The sequence below is a fragment of the Pleuronectes platessa genome, chromosome 16 (genome assembly GCF_947347685.1).
Source record: "Pleuronectes platessa chromosome 16, fPlePla1.1, whole genome shotgun sequence".
NCBI lineage: Eukaryota > Metazoa > Chordata > Actinopteri > Pleuronectiformes > Pleuronectidae > Pleuronectes > Pleuronectes platessa.
Genome location: NC_070641.1, coordinates 3,460,775 through 3,479,990, shown reverse-complemented (window position 1 = coordinate 3,479,990; position 19,216 = coordinate 3,460,775). Strand labels below are relative to the sequence as shown.

General features: G+C 40.0%; 2 protein-coding genes across 3 annotated transcripts in view; one reads left to right on the top strand and one right to left on the bottom strand.

Annotated features, from left to right (window-relative positions):
- The window catches only part of gna13b (guanine nucleotide binding protein (G protein), alpha 13b), a 26,062-nt gene extending 24,746 nt beyond the window's left edge, over nt 1-1,316 (bottom strand). The window contains exon 1 of the mRNA XM_053442608.1: nt 964-1,316. Within this exon, the coding sequence (XP_053298583.1) occupies nt 964-1,246 (283 nt within the window). The 5' untranslated portion in view covers nt 1,247-1,316. The remainder of the gene's footprint in view (nt 1-963) is intronic.
- rgs9a (regulator of G protein signaling 9a) lies at nt 529-19,216 on the top strand. 2 transcript variants are annotated; one of them, XM_053442607.1, is made up of 17 exons: nt 529-656; nt 6,380-6,476; nt 8,633-8,683; nt 8,801-8,907; nt 9,358-9,409; nt 9,631-9,689; nt 10,531-10,607; nt 11,279-11,360; nt 11,609-11,671; nt 14,061-14,090; nt 14,292-14,353; nt 14,774-14,887; nt 16,041-16,156; nt 16,408-16,495; nt 16,798-16,936; nt 17,577-17,659; nt 18,340-19,216. In XM_053442607.1, the coding sequence occupies exons 2-17, from the start codon at nt 6,401-6,403 to the stop codon at nt 18,491-18,493; spliced, it is 1,353 nt and encodes a 450-aa protein (XP_053298582.1). In that variant the 5' UTR covers nt 529-656; nt 6,380-6,400; the 3' UTR covers nt 18,494-19,216. The 2 variants fall into 2 exon arrangements, with proteins under 2 accessions (XP_053298582.1, XP_053298581.1); XM_053442606.1 differs by lacking the exon at nt 529-656 and adding an exon at nt 2,279-2,464.

Sequence of the window (19,216 nt, the reverse complement as noted above, 5' to 3'; positions counted from 1 at the left end):
AATAGGAGTAGGAAAGGAATATTATATAAGCAACTTGTGCAAACACCATAGTTGAAAAAAAGTCTGATGTCAGAATAAGGACAGTAGTTGGAGTACTGGAGGCCATGTGAATGTAATCATAGACACAGGTTGATACCAAATGTAATAATGTAAATAATGCAACACATGCATCATTTTTGGACAGATCACAAAGCTTTGCTCTCTTGAAGCGAGGCTGTGAGGCTGGTTTAGTGATTCTGTAACTCTGAGGTGACAGCTGACATCACTGAGCAGCATGTTCCTCTGCTCTCTGACGAAAAGTCCCTCGTTCCATACACTCACAGAAACGACACCATTCAAAAAGCGTTTCATGTTCACGCAGAAGGAACGACTGGCAAACAGCAAAGACAGTAACATATGTTAAGAGGATGCTTTGTAAAATGGCGCATGTCTTTAGCAGTAAAGTTCGTGCCGGGTTGCTGTTTGACTGATCAACGTGTCAGCTCTCAGAAGCCACACAGTTGACAGGCGTGCAGCTGGAGAGAGGGGCTGCTCGTGGCCTCATATGATGCTGGGGAAGTTTACAGTCAACACGTACACTCGGGTGACCCGCTTTTAGTGGAAGTGGCATGTTCCAGTGATAACCGCAGCCATGAGGAAGTGTGTGATCAAACCCGGTGAGCAGCATGTGTGACCCAACATTTAGAAAGAACATGTCGGACACCTGAAGCTTTGGATAAACAACAACATTGACGGCGCCGCCGCTCCCTCCACTCGCACCGTGCACACAAACACTAATAACATGGGCGTTTCTTGGTAGCTGAGGAAGCTAACCCACATTAGCTTTGTCGAACCCAGTGAAGTGCTGCAGTGGGCTCAGATGCAGCTAGCATGCTACCGCCTTCCCAGTCGTTACACCCTGGAACAGGCAGGAGACACAAGGGCCAGAACATGAACCCCAGCGGGGGCTCGGTGGCGTCTTACCTTTAATAACATTACTATAAATCGTGGCTCTGAACTCCTCCTTGGCCTTCTGATCGAAGTCCTTCCCATGGATAATGCGCATCTGCTTGAGGAAAGTGGACTTGCCGCTCTCGCCTGCTCCGAGTAGTAGGATCTTCACCAGCCGTTTTACATAGGTCTTATCTCGATGAATACACTTATCTATCTCCTTAGACTTCCGCAGCTGCTCTACCTCGCCGCTCGTGAGGAGACAGTTGGGGAAACATACAGATAAAAGGGAGCGGGACGGCAGGAAATCCGCCATCTTTGAAACAACTTCATCGATACAGACAGAGAGGAGGACTAGAGGCTGCTCGGCCCTGCCCGCTGCTGCGTTCACGTGCCGTAGGAATCCACAATAACACAACGTTCACCTAAACATTCACCCGCCCAGCTGAGCTTCAACTTTTACTCAAATATGGTTTTTAAGAAAAAAATTATAATTTTCCAATCAACAAAATTGTGCCTTAACAAAAGCATTAATACAAGTTAAAAAAGCCAAATTTACATAGGCCCTATTACCAGGCTAATTACATCTTCCCGGAGTTTTGATCCGTGATTTAGTTTATTCAACATTTTAAAAATGTCAATCGAACAATATGTGTTTAACATATAAATGTCGAGATTACAACGTTACAAAGGAACTTATTTTTGTTGTTGCATTTATTGTTACGGGGGCAGTTTATCTGCTGCAAAACACAAGGGCGGTGTTTCCAACACACGTGAATCCAGCACAAATCAGTGGTACAGTTGTGATCGAGGCGCGCTCACGATGGACTACATGAGCGCGCCTGCGCTTTGACCCATCATTACATGGTTATATTCACCGGTTACTATTACAGAAGGTCTGCAACTCAACTCAAACCACTTTAGAGTGTTTCAAAATAATATATCATAATTATCAGATAGAAATACAGTATCTTTTACAGTTATAATAAAAAAAACATTTTAATTCACAGGTTAGTTAATGAGTAACATAAGTTATTCTTTGTTACCAATTTAGATTTTTTGTAGCATACAACTGTTTTACCTTCTTACCCACTCGTCTTTTAATATTGCCCAATTTAAAATCTTAACAATAGTAGGCTAAGTGAATTCATTTTATTCCAAAATATAAGTTTATCAAACAACCTTCAAAGTCTTTGGTGATTGCGACTCAGTCCACCCTCCATACTCAGCCAACTGAAGCTAATTCTCTGTAATTACTGGGGGATAAGAGCAGAAGTTCCCTGCAGCCGATTGGTGGATAAATCCATCCTTCACATCCTGTCTTACAATCCTCTCAGAGTGTATGCATAGAGTGCATGCACACACTTTTCTGTGAGCACCTTTCTTCATTAGAACTGGAATATTTCAAACTGGGATATATTTAATATTTTTGAAGATTTGATTTGGATTTTATTAGTCTGCAAGTATGACAATCCGAACAGCCCGTCCTGACCGGGTGCAACATTTCCCTCCCCGTATGCACTGCCTCAAAAAGGTGGGTTGGTAGTATCATTATTATATTTATTGGTCAGAATTTATTGACTGCTCCAACTCTTTAATTGTTTTTTTCCTTCCTATTCACTATCCTTAATTTAATATGTGTATGTATGTATTATTAATACTTTGGAGTTCTGCTGCATATTGATGTAAAGATGTTAAAGTTTGTTCTACTCAATTTTTAAAGAAAAAAATCATTTTCCTTTTTTCCATGTTACATGTAGGATCTCCTTAAGCACATCTGTATGAGATTCACTTATGATTTGAGGAGCAGAGGATTGTTAAAGATCATCTTTAACTCCAGCATAAAGCCAATTAGCTTTGCTGCTCTGCTGCTGAAATATGCTGAACAGTTTAGCAGTAGAACCTGACCTCACCTGGTAAAAGGACCAAAAGATATTACAGTACCCACATCACAAAAAAAAAATTTGATCCCAATGAAGACAAATATAGGTTAGATACAATAAGTAAATGAAAGGATTGATAACTACATCCTCTACAACTCACAAAGATCATAGTGTGTAGTTTAGCCTCCATACTGAAAAGTGTTGTCATGTGCTGCTGTCATTATGAGAATTCTATTCATATTTTTTGAATGTATATGCCTATATGAGTACTGTGCAGTAGATATTAATTCTGTATGTCTATAAGCTGTATGTGAGATGGGCCCATAGGGTAATGGGACTCGGTCACTTATTTACTTATTTATGCCCCCCAAAAAAGGCAAACAGCACTGTTAAGTACAGTGCAAAAAATTTATTTAGATAAAGTGGATTTAAAGTGACAAAGTGACAAAAACATCTGCAGGACAGCTGAGCACAGCAGGAGGAGCTCTGGAGAATTATTGTCACCAGGCCCACTCCTTGGGCCTCTGTATCCTATTTAAGGCTCCTGGACATTTCAGGAATCAAATCTCTAACCCACCCAGGCTACCACAATACAAAACTATAAGTCAGAAGGTTATTAATTGGATATAGTCAGGGGCAAACCCATAGCTGAGTGGGTAGGGAGGATATCACACGGGAGAAAATACCCTGAGTAGCCCCCCCTGCTGGCCGGACCACTTACTGCTTGTCATTCCCCTGCTCACTTTCTTATATAACCTGTCCGTTTCAACTGTCTCTATCGATTAAATTCCTCCCAAAACTATACTAAAACTGTATCTAGTTTCTTGTATACACTCTGTAGCCACCCTGAGTGAGAAGTTCTTTCCTGTGAGGAAGAAAGTATAAGAAAGGGATCTTATCAAAATCACTGATATATTATAACAATTATTTACATGTTTTACTGAGGTAAAAGTGGCAAAAGCAGTTGAAAGATATACCATAGTTCTCTCTGAGGTGTTAAAAAGTAGAAATTTGAAGTAGCACAACAGCATGGAAAGACTCAAGTTAAGTATAAGTACCTCAGAGATGTGACTGCACCACATACAGCGTTGTTCCTTTCCTGATGAGATGCAATCATTCGTACTCAAGTATTCAGCATTCTGTCAATGTTCTGAGCCAATATAGCAAAGTGTTGTTACATTGCATTAAACTATAGGTTTAAGTGTCTTGTCTCCCCCATGTAACATGACGAATACATCAAACATCTTGTACAGTATTTTGCTACCCCAAAAGCTTTGTATTTAGAAACATAATTGAAGAGATACCGTTTCTAAATATAATGATGGCACAACCTGATGGTCCAAGGGCTGGAGACCAACCAGGCAAAACAGAGACTCTCCAGGGGCTGCAGACTCCCAGGGACCACACATGGCCAAAGTTTACTGTGTGACAATGTTGTGGTGCATTGTTTCTTTAACTTTCAATGTGGTTGGAAATAAGTGTGACCACATCAGTAGGTACTTAAATGAAAATTAACTTAAAGCTGCTCCCTCAAAAAACTACCTATGGAGCTGCTACATTCATTGCTTTTGATGAGGACTTAAAGTGTACAGGTGTATAATAATTGAGGAGTCAATACAGACCATCAGCTGATTTCTGCTCAAGGGCCCTCTAACAGGTTGGATTTTCCCACCTGACTTAATACTCGGACATGCCAAGGCACCTATATATCCCTCCACACCCTAGCCCCACCATATCAAACTGACCTCCTCCCCCACACTCTGCTCAGAAGGCTGCAGTCCTCAAACTCAGGTTTGCTCTCCATCCCCAACACCCAGCTGCACACCTTTGGAGACAGAGCAGCCCCCACCCTCTGGAACTCTCTCCCCGCCGCAATCCACAACACTACATCTCTGGACACCACCTGTTCACTACAGCCTTTGGCTGTAATGCTCCACCCTACCATTAGTGCTGATTATTTGTATCCTGTTTTGTGCAAATTACTTTCTTTCTTTTCTCTTCTCTTTTGTCGCCAAGGACATATGTAAAGCTGCCCTGGGTCTCTTGAAAGGCGCTGTATAAATTCCAGCTATTATCATGCCACATGGATCCATTGGATTCTGAATGGAAATTGTAACGACATTGTGGTATTTTATTAACTTGTGTTTGAATGTTAAGCAGCTAGAATGATCCACTTAGTTGTGTTAACGTTGAAACATGGATAGGGGAGAGCGGGGTAATGTGGGACATTTTTTTTACATTTGCTCCCCTCTAGGTGAGCTAAACTGATATATCAGTAAAATTTACACATTTCCCATTAATTCAGGATGTTTTCTAGCAATGGAAATGATCAGAATGTCTTCAGGACAAAGGGCAGTGAAAATATGATTGTTTTAAAAAAAGTGGTCTTGTGTCCCACTTTACCCCAGCTATGGGGTAAAGTGGTCCACTTACTTTTTCCACTTTAAAACTACCATAGTTAAAATCCCGACAGCTAGATTGACAACCACTAATATCGGACTAGTAACAGAATCATGGGGATTGGTCAATTAAGCACATTTATGATTATTATGATTCATGTGATCTCTTGCACACCCTAGCTTACCTGCACATTGTTTCTCTGTCCAATTGGCAGACACAGTGATATTGTTTTTCTCTGCATATTCAAATGCCAGTTCACGCCACTTAACTGGAGCAAGGCCATGGAACTGGTCAGCTAGTTGTTTCAAGTGTTTGGCAAGCTCCTCCTCCATCTCATCTGTGAATATTCTCTTTACCTCAGCTACTACACCCCAGGCTACTGATTTTACTTTCCCTTTCTCTTTTTTCTTCATTAATTGTTTGAGGGTTGTCTTATCAATATTTCTATCCCTTCCAGATTTTCTTAAGGACTTCTTTCCTTGCATGACCTCAGCGGCTGCACTCTCCATCTCTGAGAGGGGTGTTTGGCCCCAGGTTGTCTTCCTGGTGTAGTTTCTCGGCATGGTGGCTTTTCTACAATGTTTATGACATTAAAAATAAAACATATATAATGTAATATAACATTAAAATATGTTTAAGACTAAACTTAACTTGTGCTTCATGGTGGGGTAAAGTGAGACACTGTCCCACTTTACCCCACAGCATTTCACCCACTTTACCCCGAAGCCACAATTTTAGAAAAACAACATCTCTTATCAATTCAGGCTAATCTTCAGCTAGCATCAATCACATGGTTTTATATGTTGGAAGTTCACCAACATGTATGATATAATTTTTTCGACCTGAAACAATTTGTTTTGACACAACAGTTGATTAAGTTCAAAGCAAGAAAATTTACTTTTACATGCAAAAAACACATTTTTGTGAAAAAACATACTTTCCACAGGACCTGCACCAACTTATCCTTCATTGCAAGGGGGGAATGGGAGGGGCTTTTAAACATAATAGTCACATGACCACAAATGTGTTCCGTTGCCTAGATACAGGGGTTGTTTCATATCACCCGATGTCCCACATTACCCCGCTCTCCCCTATCTGTGATTAATATTTGTGAAGATATTCTTGAATATTTCATCGTGGCTAATGGGAATGAATCCTGTTTCCAGCTGGAGGCCATAGTGGTGGAGATGCAGGACCTGAAAAATGGAGTGAAAGGGTCGGAGCAGAAACTCAATGTCACTACCATCCCACATGTCATCGCTGGTAAGACTGAAAAAATGCTGCTGCTACAAAATTATGTCAGATATTTTTAAAGATGCAAGTATCTATATTTTATAGAATCGACATTTATCAATTTGACCCACTGAAAATGATCTTCCACAAATAGTGAATGTTGGACGTACATTTATTATATGGACAAATCACAATGAAAAATGAAGTAAACATTTGCTCTGTCTTTGCGTGATGTGTAAATGTGTGGTTGACGGCAGCTTTATGTGTCATGCTTTGCTTTCAGCTTGTTGTGCTGCTCCAAGTGGCCAAAAACATAATGTACACAGCTTTAAATTTGTGCTGCAGTGCACAAAAGAGTTTATTACTGTTTTTATGCATATATCTAAGACGTAATATTTGTTTTTTAAAAGAGTCTGCTATCATCAGAATACTTTTATTTATATAACATCGTAATCTTTTCTTAAGCTTTATTTGCTGAAAAGTTTACTTGTGTCAGGTGATTAAATGCTGTAAGACTGATGTGGATCAATACAACAACAAATAGAAAAAAATAATTGGAATCCCTCCAGTGGCTCAAATAGGATTCAACTGAATAATAATGAAGCTTCTGTCGACAGAGCTTTAATTCTAGGTTTTGTAATGATATTATTGTCAACTCCTATATAAAGACAAAAGAGGACAGTGCGTCTACTGATCCAACATAAAATCAGTATAAATTCTCTTGACATCAGTGACAACACACTGTCAGTGAATTATTTAAAGCACAGACTGTGAGAAGCCTCGGACAGGCTGCCCTGACTGTCTAAGCTGCTAACACAGGCTAAATAAAGTAAACCACAATTGGATGAGATCTGGACAGTGCATTAGAAGCCAAGGTGGCTTTTAATCTGGGGTAAGAACAGCAAAGGAAAGGTCACAACAGATGTATGTGGGTCAAACCCAACATGTGATCTGAGACAGTCTGAGTAATGTAGAAGCACCACCTGTTAGTAACAGATTACAGAATGAACAGTTAGAGCATTAAAAATTGTTTTTTGTGATTCATCCAAAATGTCCTACTAGTTAATCATTTGTGCTATTAAGTCTCTTGCTGCTGTTGCCTGACCTCTTTTATCCCGAAAATCTACTTTAAGATAAGATAAGATAACAGAAGAACTTTTCAGAACGCATTTTTAGAGATTTACCACCATAACAGAGATGAGGGGTTTATGGGAGAAGCTAAGAGCCACGAACCAGAACCCAGATGTAATATGGGCGCTGGAGCTCCTTGCCTGCAAAAGGTAAACCCCCTCGGATTTAGATCTGTGATGGGTGCTCAGTGCCAAAAAATGTTTGGCCAGGCCTTGACCCATGGAGCCTATCTGGGCTCAGCTTGAGACAACAATATGAAACCACCACCCTGTGGGCCCACCGCTTGCAGCATTGGAATCAAGTGCTGTACAGGTCAGGTGGCATCTAAAGGCAGGCACCTTGGAAGGCTGAATCCTGGTTCAGCAGAGGTGTAATGTCACCTCTCTGGTGGAAAGGGAGCGGGAACTAGAGTTTGAGGTTAGGGGTACACTAGATACCTCCAGGATCACTTTGGCTCAGGAAGTACATGGCTGTTCTGTCAGTATATGAATGATGTGTGATAGAAAAGTGGTAAACAAATGAATGTGTGTGTGAGTATGACCTTTTGAGTGGTCATTAGAGAAGCATTATTTAAATGCCGTCCATTTACTCTATGCAAAGCACAGGTTATGAAACCAAACTCGTGGAAAGGGGCTTGGCTGAGCAGAAGTAACTATCTGTTGTATGTACCTATGCACCGAGGAGCACTTCAGAAAACCCAGCCTTCTTGGAGTCCATGAAGGGGATCCTAGGATTCTGTCTAGGGAGTCTACTGGGGGACTTCAACAATCACATAGGCAACGATGGAGAGACCTCCAGGGGAGTGATTAGAGGAAAGACCGGTCTGATCCGAGTATGACTGATGCCTTGTTATCAGACCTCCGTGCTAGTCATTGATTGGCCATAACTAAGACCATGTTTAAATTGTTGATAAGTATACCTATTACCTTCCAAACCTCAGGCCAATAATCAGTGATCATTGGTCTATCATCATCAGATCTAGCATGGTAGTCTGTTTGTTTAACTGTGTGTATACAGTGTGTGCAGCATTTCAGTTTTTAACTGTGCTTCCACAGGTAAGGACATCATCGCATGGATTGCCAACAAGATGAAGACTCCAACTGAAGGTAGAGTCCCTGTACTGCAAAAATCTAAGACTACAACATGACATCTCCAAACATGTCAGTCATTGACGTAAGACTTCCTCCTATTCACCCTCCTGCCTCCTGTCTGTGTCCTTCCAGAGGCTCATGTCTTTTGCACCATGTTAGTGGCCTATGGCTACATCTATCCCTTGCAGAACCACAAGAAGCTGGTCATGTGCAATGATACCAGCCTCTACCGCTTCCAGGTAAAACTGAGCACTCACTTCTTCTTTGCCTATTTTGTCACACTTTATTATAACAGCGAAACGTAGTTTGGACAGGGTTTAACTCATTAAGGATATACCCACTGAATGTGGCCCAAAAAAGTGTAAACAAAAGCCATGAGGTCGAAATGTCACTCTATTATTGGTCATTCAATCGGGCAGTTGAAAATAAAACAATCCCACCCCAATTTCTATCTATCTGTCCGGTTTTCACACCATCCAAACAAACTGCACCAAAGGTTTAAAAGCTCCAGGGTTCGATTTAACCAGACTAAACTAGGCTGGTGTGAACCCGCCCTAAGAGACATATTATTATTTTTAGAGAATGAGTTGGTTATAGGCTCTGTTATCTGCTGTTTTTGTCGATTATGTTGTTTATGTTTATACACTGATTGAACATCAATAACACTGTTTCAATTTGAATCTATTCAGACACCATACTTCTGGCCTACACAGAAATGGGTTGCAGAAGACTCTGACTATGGTGGGTCACCACTGTTGAATCACAGGACTGATGATACAAAAATAGATAGATAGATAGATAGATAGATAGATAGATAGATAGATAGATAGATAGATAGATAGATAGATAGATAGATAGATAGATAGATAGATAGATAGATATCTTTTTCAGGCCATGTTTTAATGACAATCAACTGTATGTAATGACATTGTTGTATATGTGTGACAAACTGTTTTCTGCAGCCATTTACCTGGCAAAGAGGAACATCCGCAAGAAAGGCATGCTCGAGCCCTATGAACAGGTACCTGTTCAAACACAGGAAATGTTTGTTTCTATGTGTGCATGTATGTCTAAAACAATAGTCCACTGCTTTAATTTTATCTGACACTGACAGAGCTGGAGACCAGATTTGCCTTTTGTCACACACACTGCGTCTGGATGCAGACATAAGATGTAATGCGGCAACAAGCACTTAGCCCAAAATGGGCTTTAGATGAAAACAGATGTATCTAAATAATCATGCTTTAACTGTTGCTGTTTGTCTTTCTTTGTGGTTTAGACTATGGCACAAACCATTTTAGTCGCTTTTTTTTTCTTTATTCTGATGGTTAGTGACATAGTAAGTTGTGAGAGTCAAATTCGTAGAGATGGTGGAATAAAGTACATTAGAAAGGAATTGAAGACATGGCTGTATAAAGATATTTTAGCATCTTTAGCCATTGAAACTCAAAATGTCTGTGTCCAAAATTGTGTTTCTTATATTCATGGGCTTTTCTATGACAAAGCACCTGGAGAACCACACAATGTAATGTAGAACTGTTTTCAGAGACTGAGTGCTACTCTTCCTGACAGATAAGCCACTTCACAATCAAAGGCCCCATGAAATGAAAAATACATATTCCCAGTTTCAATCCTGTATCCCTATGTTATTCATTCATCCCTTCATATAAAATCAGTCAGTATTATTACATCCGAATCTCAGTTTCTTTAAATGTCATTATCATTCTTTCATTCTCAATGTTCCCATTCTGTGTCCAATGGTAATGCAGCTAGTTACTGTCAACACTGCCGCAGGGCCCTGACACATATTCAACTGTTCCCCCCCATAGCTTCACGTTTTTTTTGTATTTGGTTTTAAACAGGCACATTACAACCACCTCCATAAATGGCTGAACCACAAATGGGACTTCATTGTGATGCAGGCCACTGAACAATACAAGTATGTGAAATAATCAGAGTCGTTACCTCAGTATGTTCTCATAATGTAGTTAGTGTTTGGAAGTTTGCAGTGAAGGTAAATAGGAAATGTGCTGAAATATCGTGAAGGGAATGACATCAGAGGTTCCTACCTGGAGATTGTGACTGATAGTTCAAGAGTCCATCTTCTCCCCAGAACTGACACATGGTCTTACAAGTGGAGTTCCAAGCAGGTCATTTCTATTCAACCTAATCTAAAAAAAAGCAGTGAGTGCCGGCTACAATATGCAACCTGTACATTCTACCTTGTTCCATCGGCCCTCTTGTCAAAGCTACGCCACCGAAACACACTAACGTGCACAACCTGAAAAAAACTAGAAGCTGAATATTCTGTGACACAAGCTTACTTCTGGCAACCGTCGTGGCTTCAAGCAGCCAAATACAACAAAGTCGAATTTTCTCGACTGGCAAAGCAAAGTTGTAATAAACAAGATTATGAATCTGACAAGATGTTTGATATACCAACTTTTACTACTAAGGGTTTAATAGCCAGACTTAAAAGAGTGCATCAAACTTTTATGTGTACAGTAATGTAGGTATATACAGTATGTGGTCATAAATATATAATATGTTTAAGTTAGACAGTTTTGAAAACATGAAATATCATTGTTTGAGTGTGTGTGTGTGTTTCAGGGCTGGTAAGGAGAGGAAGAAGCCGGATCGTGTGGTGTTCGACTGCCAGGAGAGGGCTTACTGGATATTGAACAGGCCTCCGGTCAGTCTGTGTGTGTGTGTGTGTGTGTGTGTGTGTGTGTGTGTGTGTGTGTGTGTGTGTGTGCGTGTGTGTGTGTGTGTATGTGTGTGTGTGTGTGTGTGTGTGTGTGTGTGTGTGTGTGTGCGTGTGTGTGTGTGTGTGTGTGTGTGTGTGTGTTTGTATGTATGTTTATATATACTGTAGATCTCATTCTAAAGTGTTTACTTTACTTGCTGTACATTTGTCATGATCCTCCTGTGTTTGTACAGCGTCGTACTCACAGTGCTATTGACTGCAGTCCAGAACATCTTTTTGATCCCAACACAGATGAGGTAACAGGTCAGTACGTACGTGCGTGCACACACACACACACACACATACACACATACACACACACCGGCTGAGGTCAGCTGGTCTTGTAAGAAACTTACTGGAGCTTAGGAAGCAGAGTAGTAGTGCAGAGCTGATCTCTATGGACATATCCACTTAGAGACTGGAACCCTCCAGACTCACCCTGTGGCTCACTCTCTCTATCACTCCTTTGCTCTCTTCCTCTTCCATCCCATCCCCCATTCCCATCCTTTCCTGTTCAGATAAAAACCTGGTAGAGCTAATTTGCTGTTATAATAATGGTGGATGACAATATATGTTGAGCAAGAAGAGGTTTTCATTGAATCCATTTAATTCACAGGTCCCCCTGTGTCAACTAAAGATAACTGAGGTTATTGTTCAAAGTGAAACAGTAAAAACGCTGCAAGGACGTGACTATTTCAAGCTGCTCTGATATCTGCTAATGCTTGCTGTTTCTCATAAGTAGTAAGGAGCTTAAGTTGAATCTCGTCTCCAGAAAAGGGTTTTATGGTTATTTCTTTGCAGAGGACAAAGTCACAGCACTCTTTACTTTTACTCTACTGTAAACACGGTGATACATAGAACATCCTCCATCATTGGCTGCAAGCCGGCGTCTTTTGAAGTGGGGGTGAAGAGGAGGGCACTGAACATTCACAAGCACCCTCTCCACCACCTAGTGGACAGACAGCGGAGCACTTTCTCTGACAGACTGGTTCAGCTCTGATTGCCCCAAGGTCAGATACAGGGAATCTCTCCTGCCCAGAGCATTAACACTGTACAACTCCTTACCTCTGTCAAAAGGTGAACTAGCCCAACCCTGAGCCGTATAGTTTCTGTCTACACCAAAACTCTCTGCTTACTCCCGCAATAACTGTGAATTTGCACCTGTTATGTTCCTATTTTACTTTAGTGCGTCATATTTTTAATTACCTCATTACATTGTCTTTAAATGCAAATAACTACTGCAACTTTGCACACATGTCTCTTGTTTGCAGTTTTTCGTCTCTTGTATTTAGTCTGTTGTTTATAGGCGTATTCATTGTTATTATATTTAGTAGTTTACTGCATATTCTAGTTCTTTATTATGTATCATTTACTTATGGAGTATGCACAGTTTTCTAGTAGATATTATGTTTGTTACATTTTATTTTGAGCTTATTTAATTTTACTACACCTAGTATTGTTCTTCCAGTGGATCATGGGAGGTCCCCCTGATTGTTATCAACTAGATTAGAACCATATACTTCATCCTCAATAGACAAACAAGACATGTACCCTCTTCAGTCGTGGGTAATGTTAAATTTTCGTACAACTTCAACTATATGCACTTTACCTTTGGCTTTTTGCAGTTCCACATTTAGTTACTTTACACTAAACATAAAAAAAAACATATTATATAAAAAATGTGTTAATGAAGAAGTATATATACTGTGAAAGAGTTTAGAGAATAATCTAATGAAATAATATATGATGTCCCATGAGCCCTTATATTTCCTCATTGTGATCAGGGATGAAAGAATTAACCAAGCAGTTGAGTGGCTAGATTCATTATCTTTTTTTCATTGACACGTTGCCTGTAAAGAGAATATCTTCGAGATTTGTCTGTCAGACAATATGTGATGCTTAATATATGCTTAAGTGAATGCAACAAAATCAAAGCTGTAAATCTCCAGTACTATACTGCAGCTCAAGGACAATCTTTGTTTGGTGTTTTTAATTTTATAAGAATGGGTTAAATTTGGCTTTCATCATCATGATAACTGTCACTTTTCTTAACACATAACAAATTGACGATCACGAGAAACTGGTTATTCACTGCATTTTTCCTTCTCCTGTCTTTTTCTCCTTTCTAACAGATTTCCATACACTGATGAAGAGAGACAAATCTAATACAATAAGTGTTTTACCCAGACTTATATCTTGTGTTGTCCTTAGTCAATTTCTCCGGAAATAGTGAGGATGTGATTGTAGTTATTCATGTCAAATGTACAGGTGTGTCAAATTCAAGCAGTTGGGAACATGGGAAATTTTTGCAATTTTTGAATTTTTTGCCACACTTTCCTTTCCTTCATAAAATAAATCTATACAAGTATTATCAGCTTAAAAGAAGAAATCGCTACAGTCAGACCAATCTTTCAGAAATGCCTTTTGCTCTAATAATAAAAAAAGTTGCAATCTTAAGTCACTTTTGCCCTGATAATCTGTTTTATAATTTCCCACCCTTCTGTTAGCTGTCTGTAGATAAGACTAAGCTTCAGAATATGACTCTGCATGCTATCAAACTAGATATACTTCAAACAGTGATGAGAGTCAACCTCACTTAATAAACTGTTTCCATGAAAACAAACTTTTTTTTCTTGTTGTGTTCAGAAAATCAGCTTTGACCAGTACAGACGCATGGTAAGTAATTATCTGTAATTAGTAATCATTCATCTTATTTTAGTAATGGATGAGATGTCCTCTCAATTGACTGTTGGTGGCTTGAAGCTGCAAACTGAGTTTTAAAAACATAACAGAAGTGGATTTTGTTTAAAAACCTTTGACAAAATTACAGTTGGAAATCTACAACTGTGAATTACATTTTATGTTCTCTTATTCTAGAACATCTTCTATCAACAAGCCATCATGAGGTCAAAGGTCAAATCTAGTGTTTCCCTCGGAGCGTAAGTCTGCCTTTTACCTTTCATGTAAAAGCCTTGTTACCCAAGATAAAATTTATTAAAAAAAATGTCCTGTCATAATAACTTTAAGGAGAATATTTCAAAAGAATCAAATTTGTTTTTGGTTCATAAAGAATGTCTCCAGCACAGCCCTGATTATCAGAGATAAACATCGGGCCCAGGTTGGAAAAGACCAGAATTCCCCTACAGAATATTCTTCTTATACAAACTATTTCATGTATGAGATTTTTTGCTTCCTAAATATAACCTAATGATTAAAAAAAAAAAAAATTTCTCTTTATGATGGGAACTGAATATTTCTGATTATGACTGAGTAGTGGCCTGTCAAAACATTTGGTAGCCCAGTTGGTAACCCTGAGGCTCTTTGGATTCCATTGGTCTCATGATATTGCATCTCCACAGACTTGTCAAGTACATCACAACGTACAAGACCCATGACCCATTTCTGGCTCCATGTCTACCCAGCAACCCCTGGCAAACAGACAATGACTCGTACTGGAATCTCAACACGAGGAGGTGAGGGCCGCCGCGTTCATTACTTTCTGTCTGCGTTCATCGTCAATGTACATAAAGGTGTCAGTCTCAGATAAAGAGGTTATCATATTCATTGTGTTACCCGAAGGTCATCAGCCTCTTCAGCCCTCAACGTGTACACAATATGAGCTTTTGTTTTAACCTTGGGTGGAGGGTGGGTAGGTCAATAGGTTTTTTTGGTTAATTGGTTGTTTGGTTTGTGGGTAGGTAGGTAGGTTGGTAGATTAGTGGTTGGTTCGTTTGTTGGATGGTTGGTTAACTACACGACAAAGCGACGCGAGCCTCACGCAGCCCGCAAGACTTGTGATTGGTCTGCTTACTACATCCCGTCCGGAGTCTAGTTTACGGTTTCATGCCCCACAATACGCGGAATTCACGGAAGATTTAGAAGAACGAATATGGACCAAATAGATGAGCACTTGGCAGAAGAGATCCGAAAGTATGACCACTTGTATAACCCGTCACTGACTGGCCGATTTGTCCGCCAGAAATAGGCTATGAGGAGCCGGAGTGGCGATGTAAATAAAAAGTCGACGAAGAAGAAGACGTTTCTTCTTTGTGTGTTTTGTCTTTGAAAAAAAACGTTACTCCGCCTAGGGTTCTGGCGGTGAATTGCGTTGCAACACGCGCAGCACGTTAGAGAAGCATAAACCAAAACGAGTCCGTCGATGCAGCTGCGTGGCCTTCCGCGGTTGCAGTCGCAGGACTATAATTCAGCCTTTAGTGGTTGGTCTGTTGTTTCTTTGGTTGGTTAGTTGTTGGTTGGTTGAATGGTTGGTGGTTGGTTGGTTGGTTGTTTTGTTGGTTGGTCAGCCTTGTGATGGGTTGGCGACCTGTCAAGTTATCCTTACAGGTTATAAAGGATATAGATAATTAAATGGTATAGATAATGAATGGATGAATGTCTGACAAATTAATCGATTTCACTAAATACTCAAATATACAAGTTATTAAAAGTGACTACAATTTCTATGACCCAAACACAGATCCATAATGTTGGCTCTGCACAATAATTGTATCATATGACTGTAATCCAAACTATTAGTACTATATTTCTGTAAAGGTATAACATGGATATCCAGTCATGAATGAGAAGTGTGAGTTTCCCTGAGTTACTGACTCTGTGTCTGTTCAGAGTTGAAATACCCACTAAGATGAGAGTGGAGCGCTGGTCATTCAGCTTGTTCGAGCTGCTGACGGATCTGCGAGGCCGAGACGACTTCAAGGTCTTCCTCAAGAAGGAGTTCAGTGGTATGCTACCTAACTTCATTTAAAAACATTTCAATCTAGATTGCAGAAGAAGAACTGAGGCTGTGTAGTATTCCTAATAATGTGCTCAGTGAGTGCATTTGAACATTAAAACCAGAGTTTCCTGTGTGACATGTTATATGCCTATCAAATGAGACTGTCTACTACCTTGCTTGTGGCTCTGAAGTTGTGGTAACTCAAACATCAGCCTGCTAACATGCTAGTGTGTGTGTGTGTGTGTGTGTGTGTCCCAGGGGAGAACTTGGCTTTTTGGGAAGCAGCTGAAGTATTGAAGTGGGGCACTGCATCCTCCATGCCATCAAAAGCTGAGACCATCTTTAAGTAAGTGTGTCTGTATGTGTGTGTGTGTGTGTGTGTGTGTGTGTGTGTGTGTGTGTGTGTGTGTGTGTGTGTGTGTGTGTGTGTGTGTGTGTTTGTGTGTGTATGTGTTTGTACACTTTGCGTGCAAATGTAAGCAAAGTACATCAACTTTGTTGATGTCAAGAAGAACGTCCATCAGGCTTCACCGTATATGTGTAATTGCTGCATAAACTAGATCCAGGGGAAATTCAAATGGGAAAGTGTGATCAAAACCCTAATGCAGGATTTACAGTAGAGATGATGTGGTGTGTCTGTGTGTTCAGAACCTTCCTGGCCCCTGGTGCTCCCCGTTGGATCAACATTGATGGCAGGACAATGGGTCTGACAGTGAAAGGCCTGGACCATCCTCACCGCTACGTGCTGGAAGCAGCGCAGACACACGTCTTCCTACTCATGAAAAAGGTGTGTCTTTGGCCATGTAGCTGATAAGCACTATAATTCATCTGTAAGGGTGATTGATTAGCACCAACAAGTGATTATTGATTATTTCAAAGATCTAAAATGCGCTGTTGTATGATGGGACAGGAAGGATGAAGGGTCAGAGCAGATGATAGTCCTATTGGACCGCAGCAGTGGCTGCATGGCACCAAGAGTAACCAGGTCTTTCCATAGGGTTCCACAGGAACAACCTGCCTGATGAGATCTGTTTGGAGCGCTCCTTATTCTCTTTTAAATACCCCTTAAAGACATTTTTAATTAATTTTCTTTCTCAGGGCTTTGGGTCTTTTTAAAACACAAGTATAAAAAAAAAATGTCTTTGCCCTGATCTCACTGACTATTTTAAGACGGTTTGGCTTTATTTAATCTTTTCTCATCTGTAATGCTTTCATATTCCTGCTTGAAAGTTGTGTTCTCTTCAAACTGCTTTTAATTCAATGTAATTATTTTTCTTTTGTTTGCCCTCATGTCATGTTGTCTTGTAAAACACTTTTCAACTGTGTTTTGATAGCTACTACTTAAGTAAAATTATTACTATAATTATTAATAATAATATTATTATTATTATTATCACCAGCAGTCTCATGTGTTTTCGTTGGTACAGGATACTTTCTTCCGTTACCTCAAGTCACCCGTGTACAAAGACATGCAGAAGAAAGCACTGAACCCTGAGGCTCATAACTTCAGGTTAGTTACGAAAATGATTTCATTTAAATGTTTTGTGTTTTTCCTTTTGCACACAAACACATGTTGCCCACATGTGTTCATTATTATCCTCTTAGCATCCTAATCATATTTACGCAAGAATTTCCATCTGCCACACAATGTCGTGACAGTTATTGGTGATAATTGCCAAGCCAATGTCGCTGGGCTTTAAACAGAAACACATTATTACATTACATCCTGCCTCTGCCTCCTGCTCCACCCTTCACCTGAATGCTCTGTGGATTTCTGTGTTGTGAAAGCGTCTGAGCTGAGGACCTCCTGATGCGTTATAAAAGGCAAACTCAGGAGAAAGTGCGTACCCAAATATCTGGACTCCCTCCGGAGGTCTGAAAACAGCTTATGCCAGGTCACATCAGCTGATCCTCTTCTATGCATTCAGCTGGCAAAGCTCTTATTGCACGTTTGTGCTTCCATTGCAAGCCACTTTTCAAGCCACATCCACCCCAGCACATAATCCTTGTAGTCATTGATACCTGTTCTGATATATCATGGACATTTGTTATATTGCTATTGATGAAAATTATTTAGCAATACTCATTTATATTGTTTTATTACTGTTATTTAGATCATCTATTCACCCTTTTTGAAATGTGTGAGACAATGTGAGTTCAGTTTCATCCTGAGTTTGTTTTTCTCCATAGTCCGGCCCAGCTGGAGCAAAACGCTCAGAACCGGAGCCTCGGCATCCATCCCATCATCCTCTGGAAGCAGGAGGAGGAGGAGAATGCTAAGGCGGCTGCTGCCTCCGCTCCTATCGATGTCAAGGCCATGATGAGCAAAATAGACAGGAAGTAGAGCCATGCACCGAAGATTTACATGACATGTGACATACAGTAACCCATAGGTACCAGCCATGTGATGCTTTGTTTTAGAAAGTCATGAAATGTGAGGAATTGAGTTTACACGGATACAGTTTGAAGAAATTCATACATTTGAATGAAAAGCAATTGCAGAGTTAGGTTGTCAATATGCAGGGAATGTTCAGTACAGCTCACCACAAAACCTGGCCTGTTCTCTCAGCATGTGATAGAATATGACTGTGTGTTAAGTCACACTAATGACACAATTTGTATCTAATCAAATATACTAAATATTTAAATATACAGTACATAAAAATGAAACCTTTATTATTATCAATACAATAGATGCTGAAGCCAAATCTATTGTTAAATGTCTGAAGATTGACTAGAGCCAATGAACTTGCTTTTTCTTTTTGTTGTAGATAGTCGTGTTTTCCATGCATAGTGCTCCATACAAGTAAGAGAGTAAAGTAACAGTCATGACACAGATATTGTAGCTTCCTTTGCTGCAATATAAAAACAAAATAGATGATAAATGTAAGGCTGATTTGATGAAACTGTCTCTACTGTCGGCTGCAAACTATTCAATCATTCATTCATTCACTTCCATATGGATAATTCTACCATTTCTACATCTGGTTACTTGCCTGAAATTAATGATGAGATCAAGTTAATGCGGAGTTCAGTGTGTATGTGTGTTTGTTCAATTAAAGCTAAA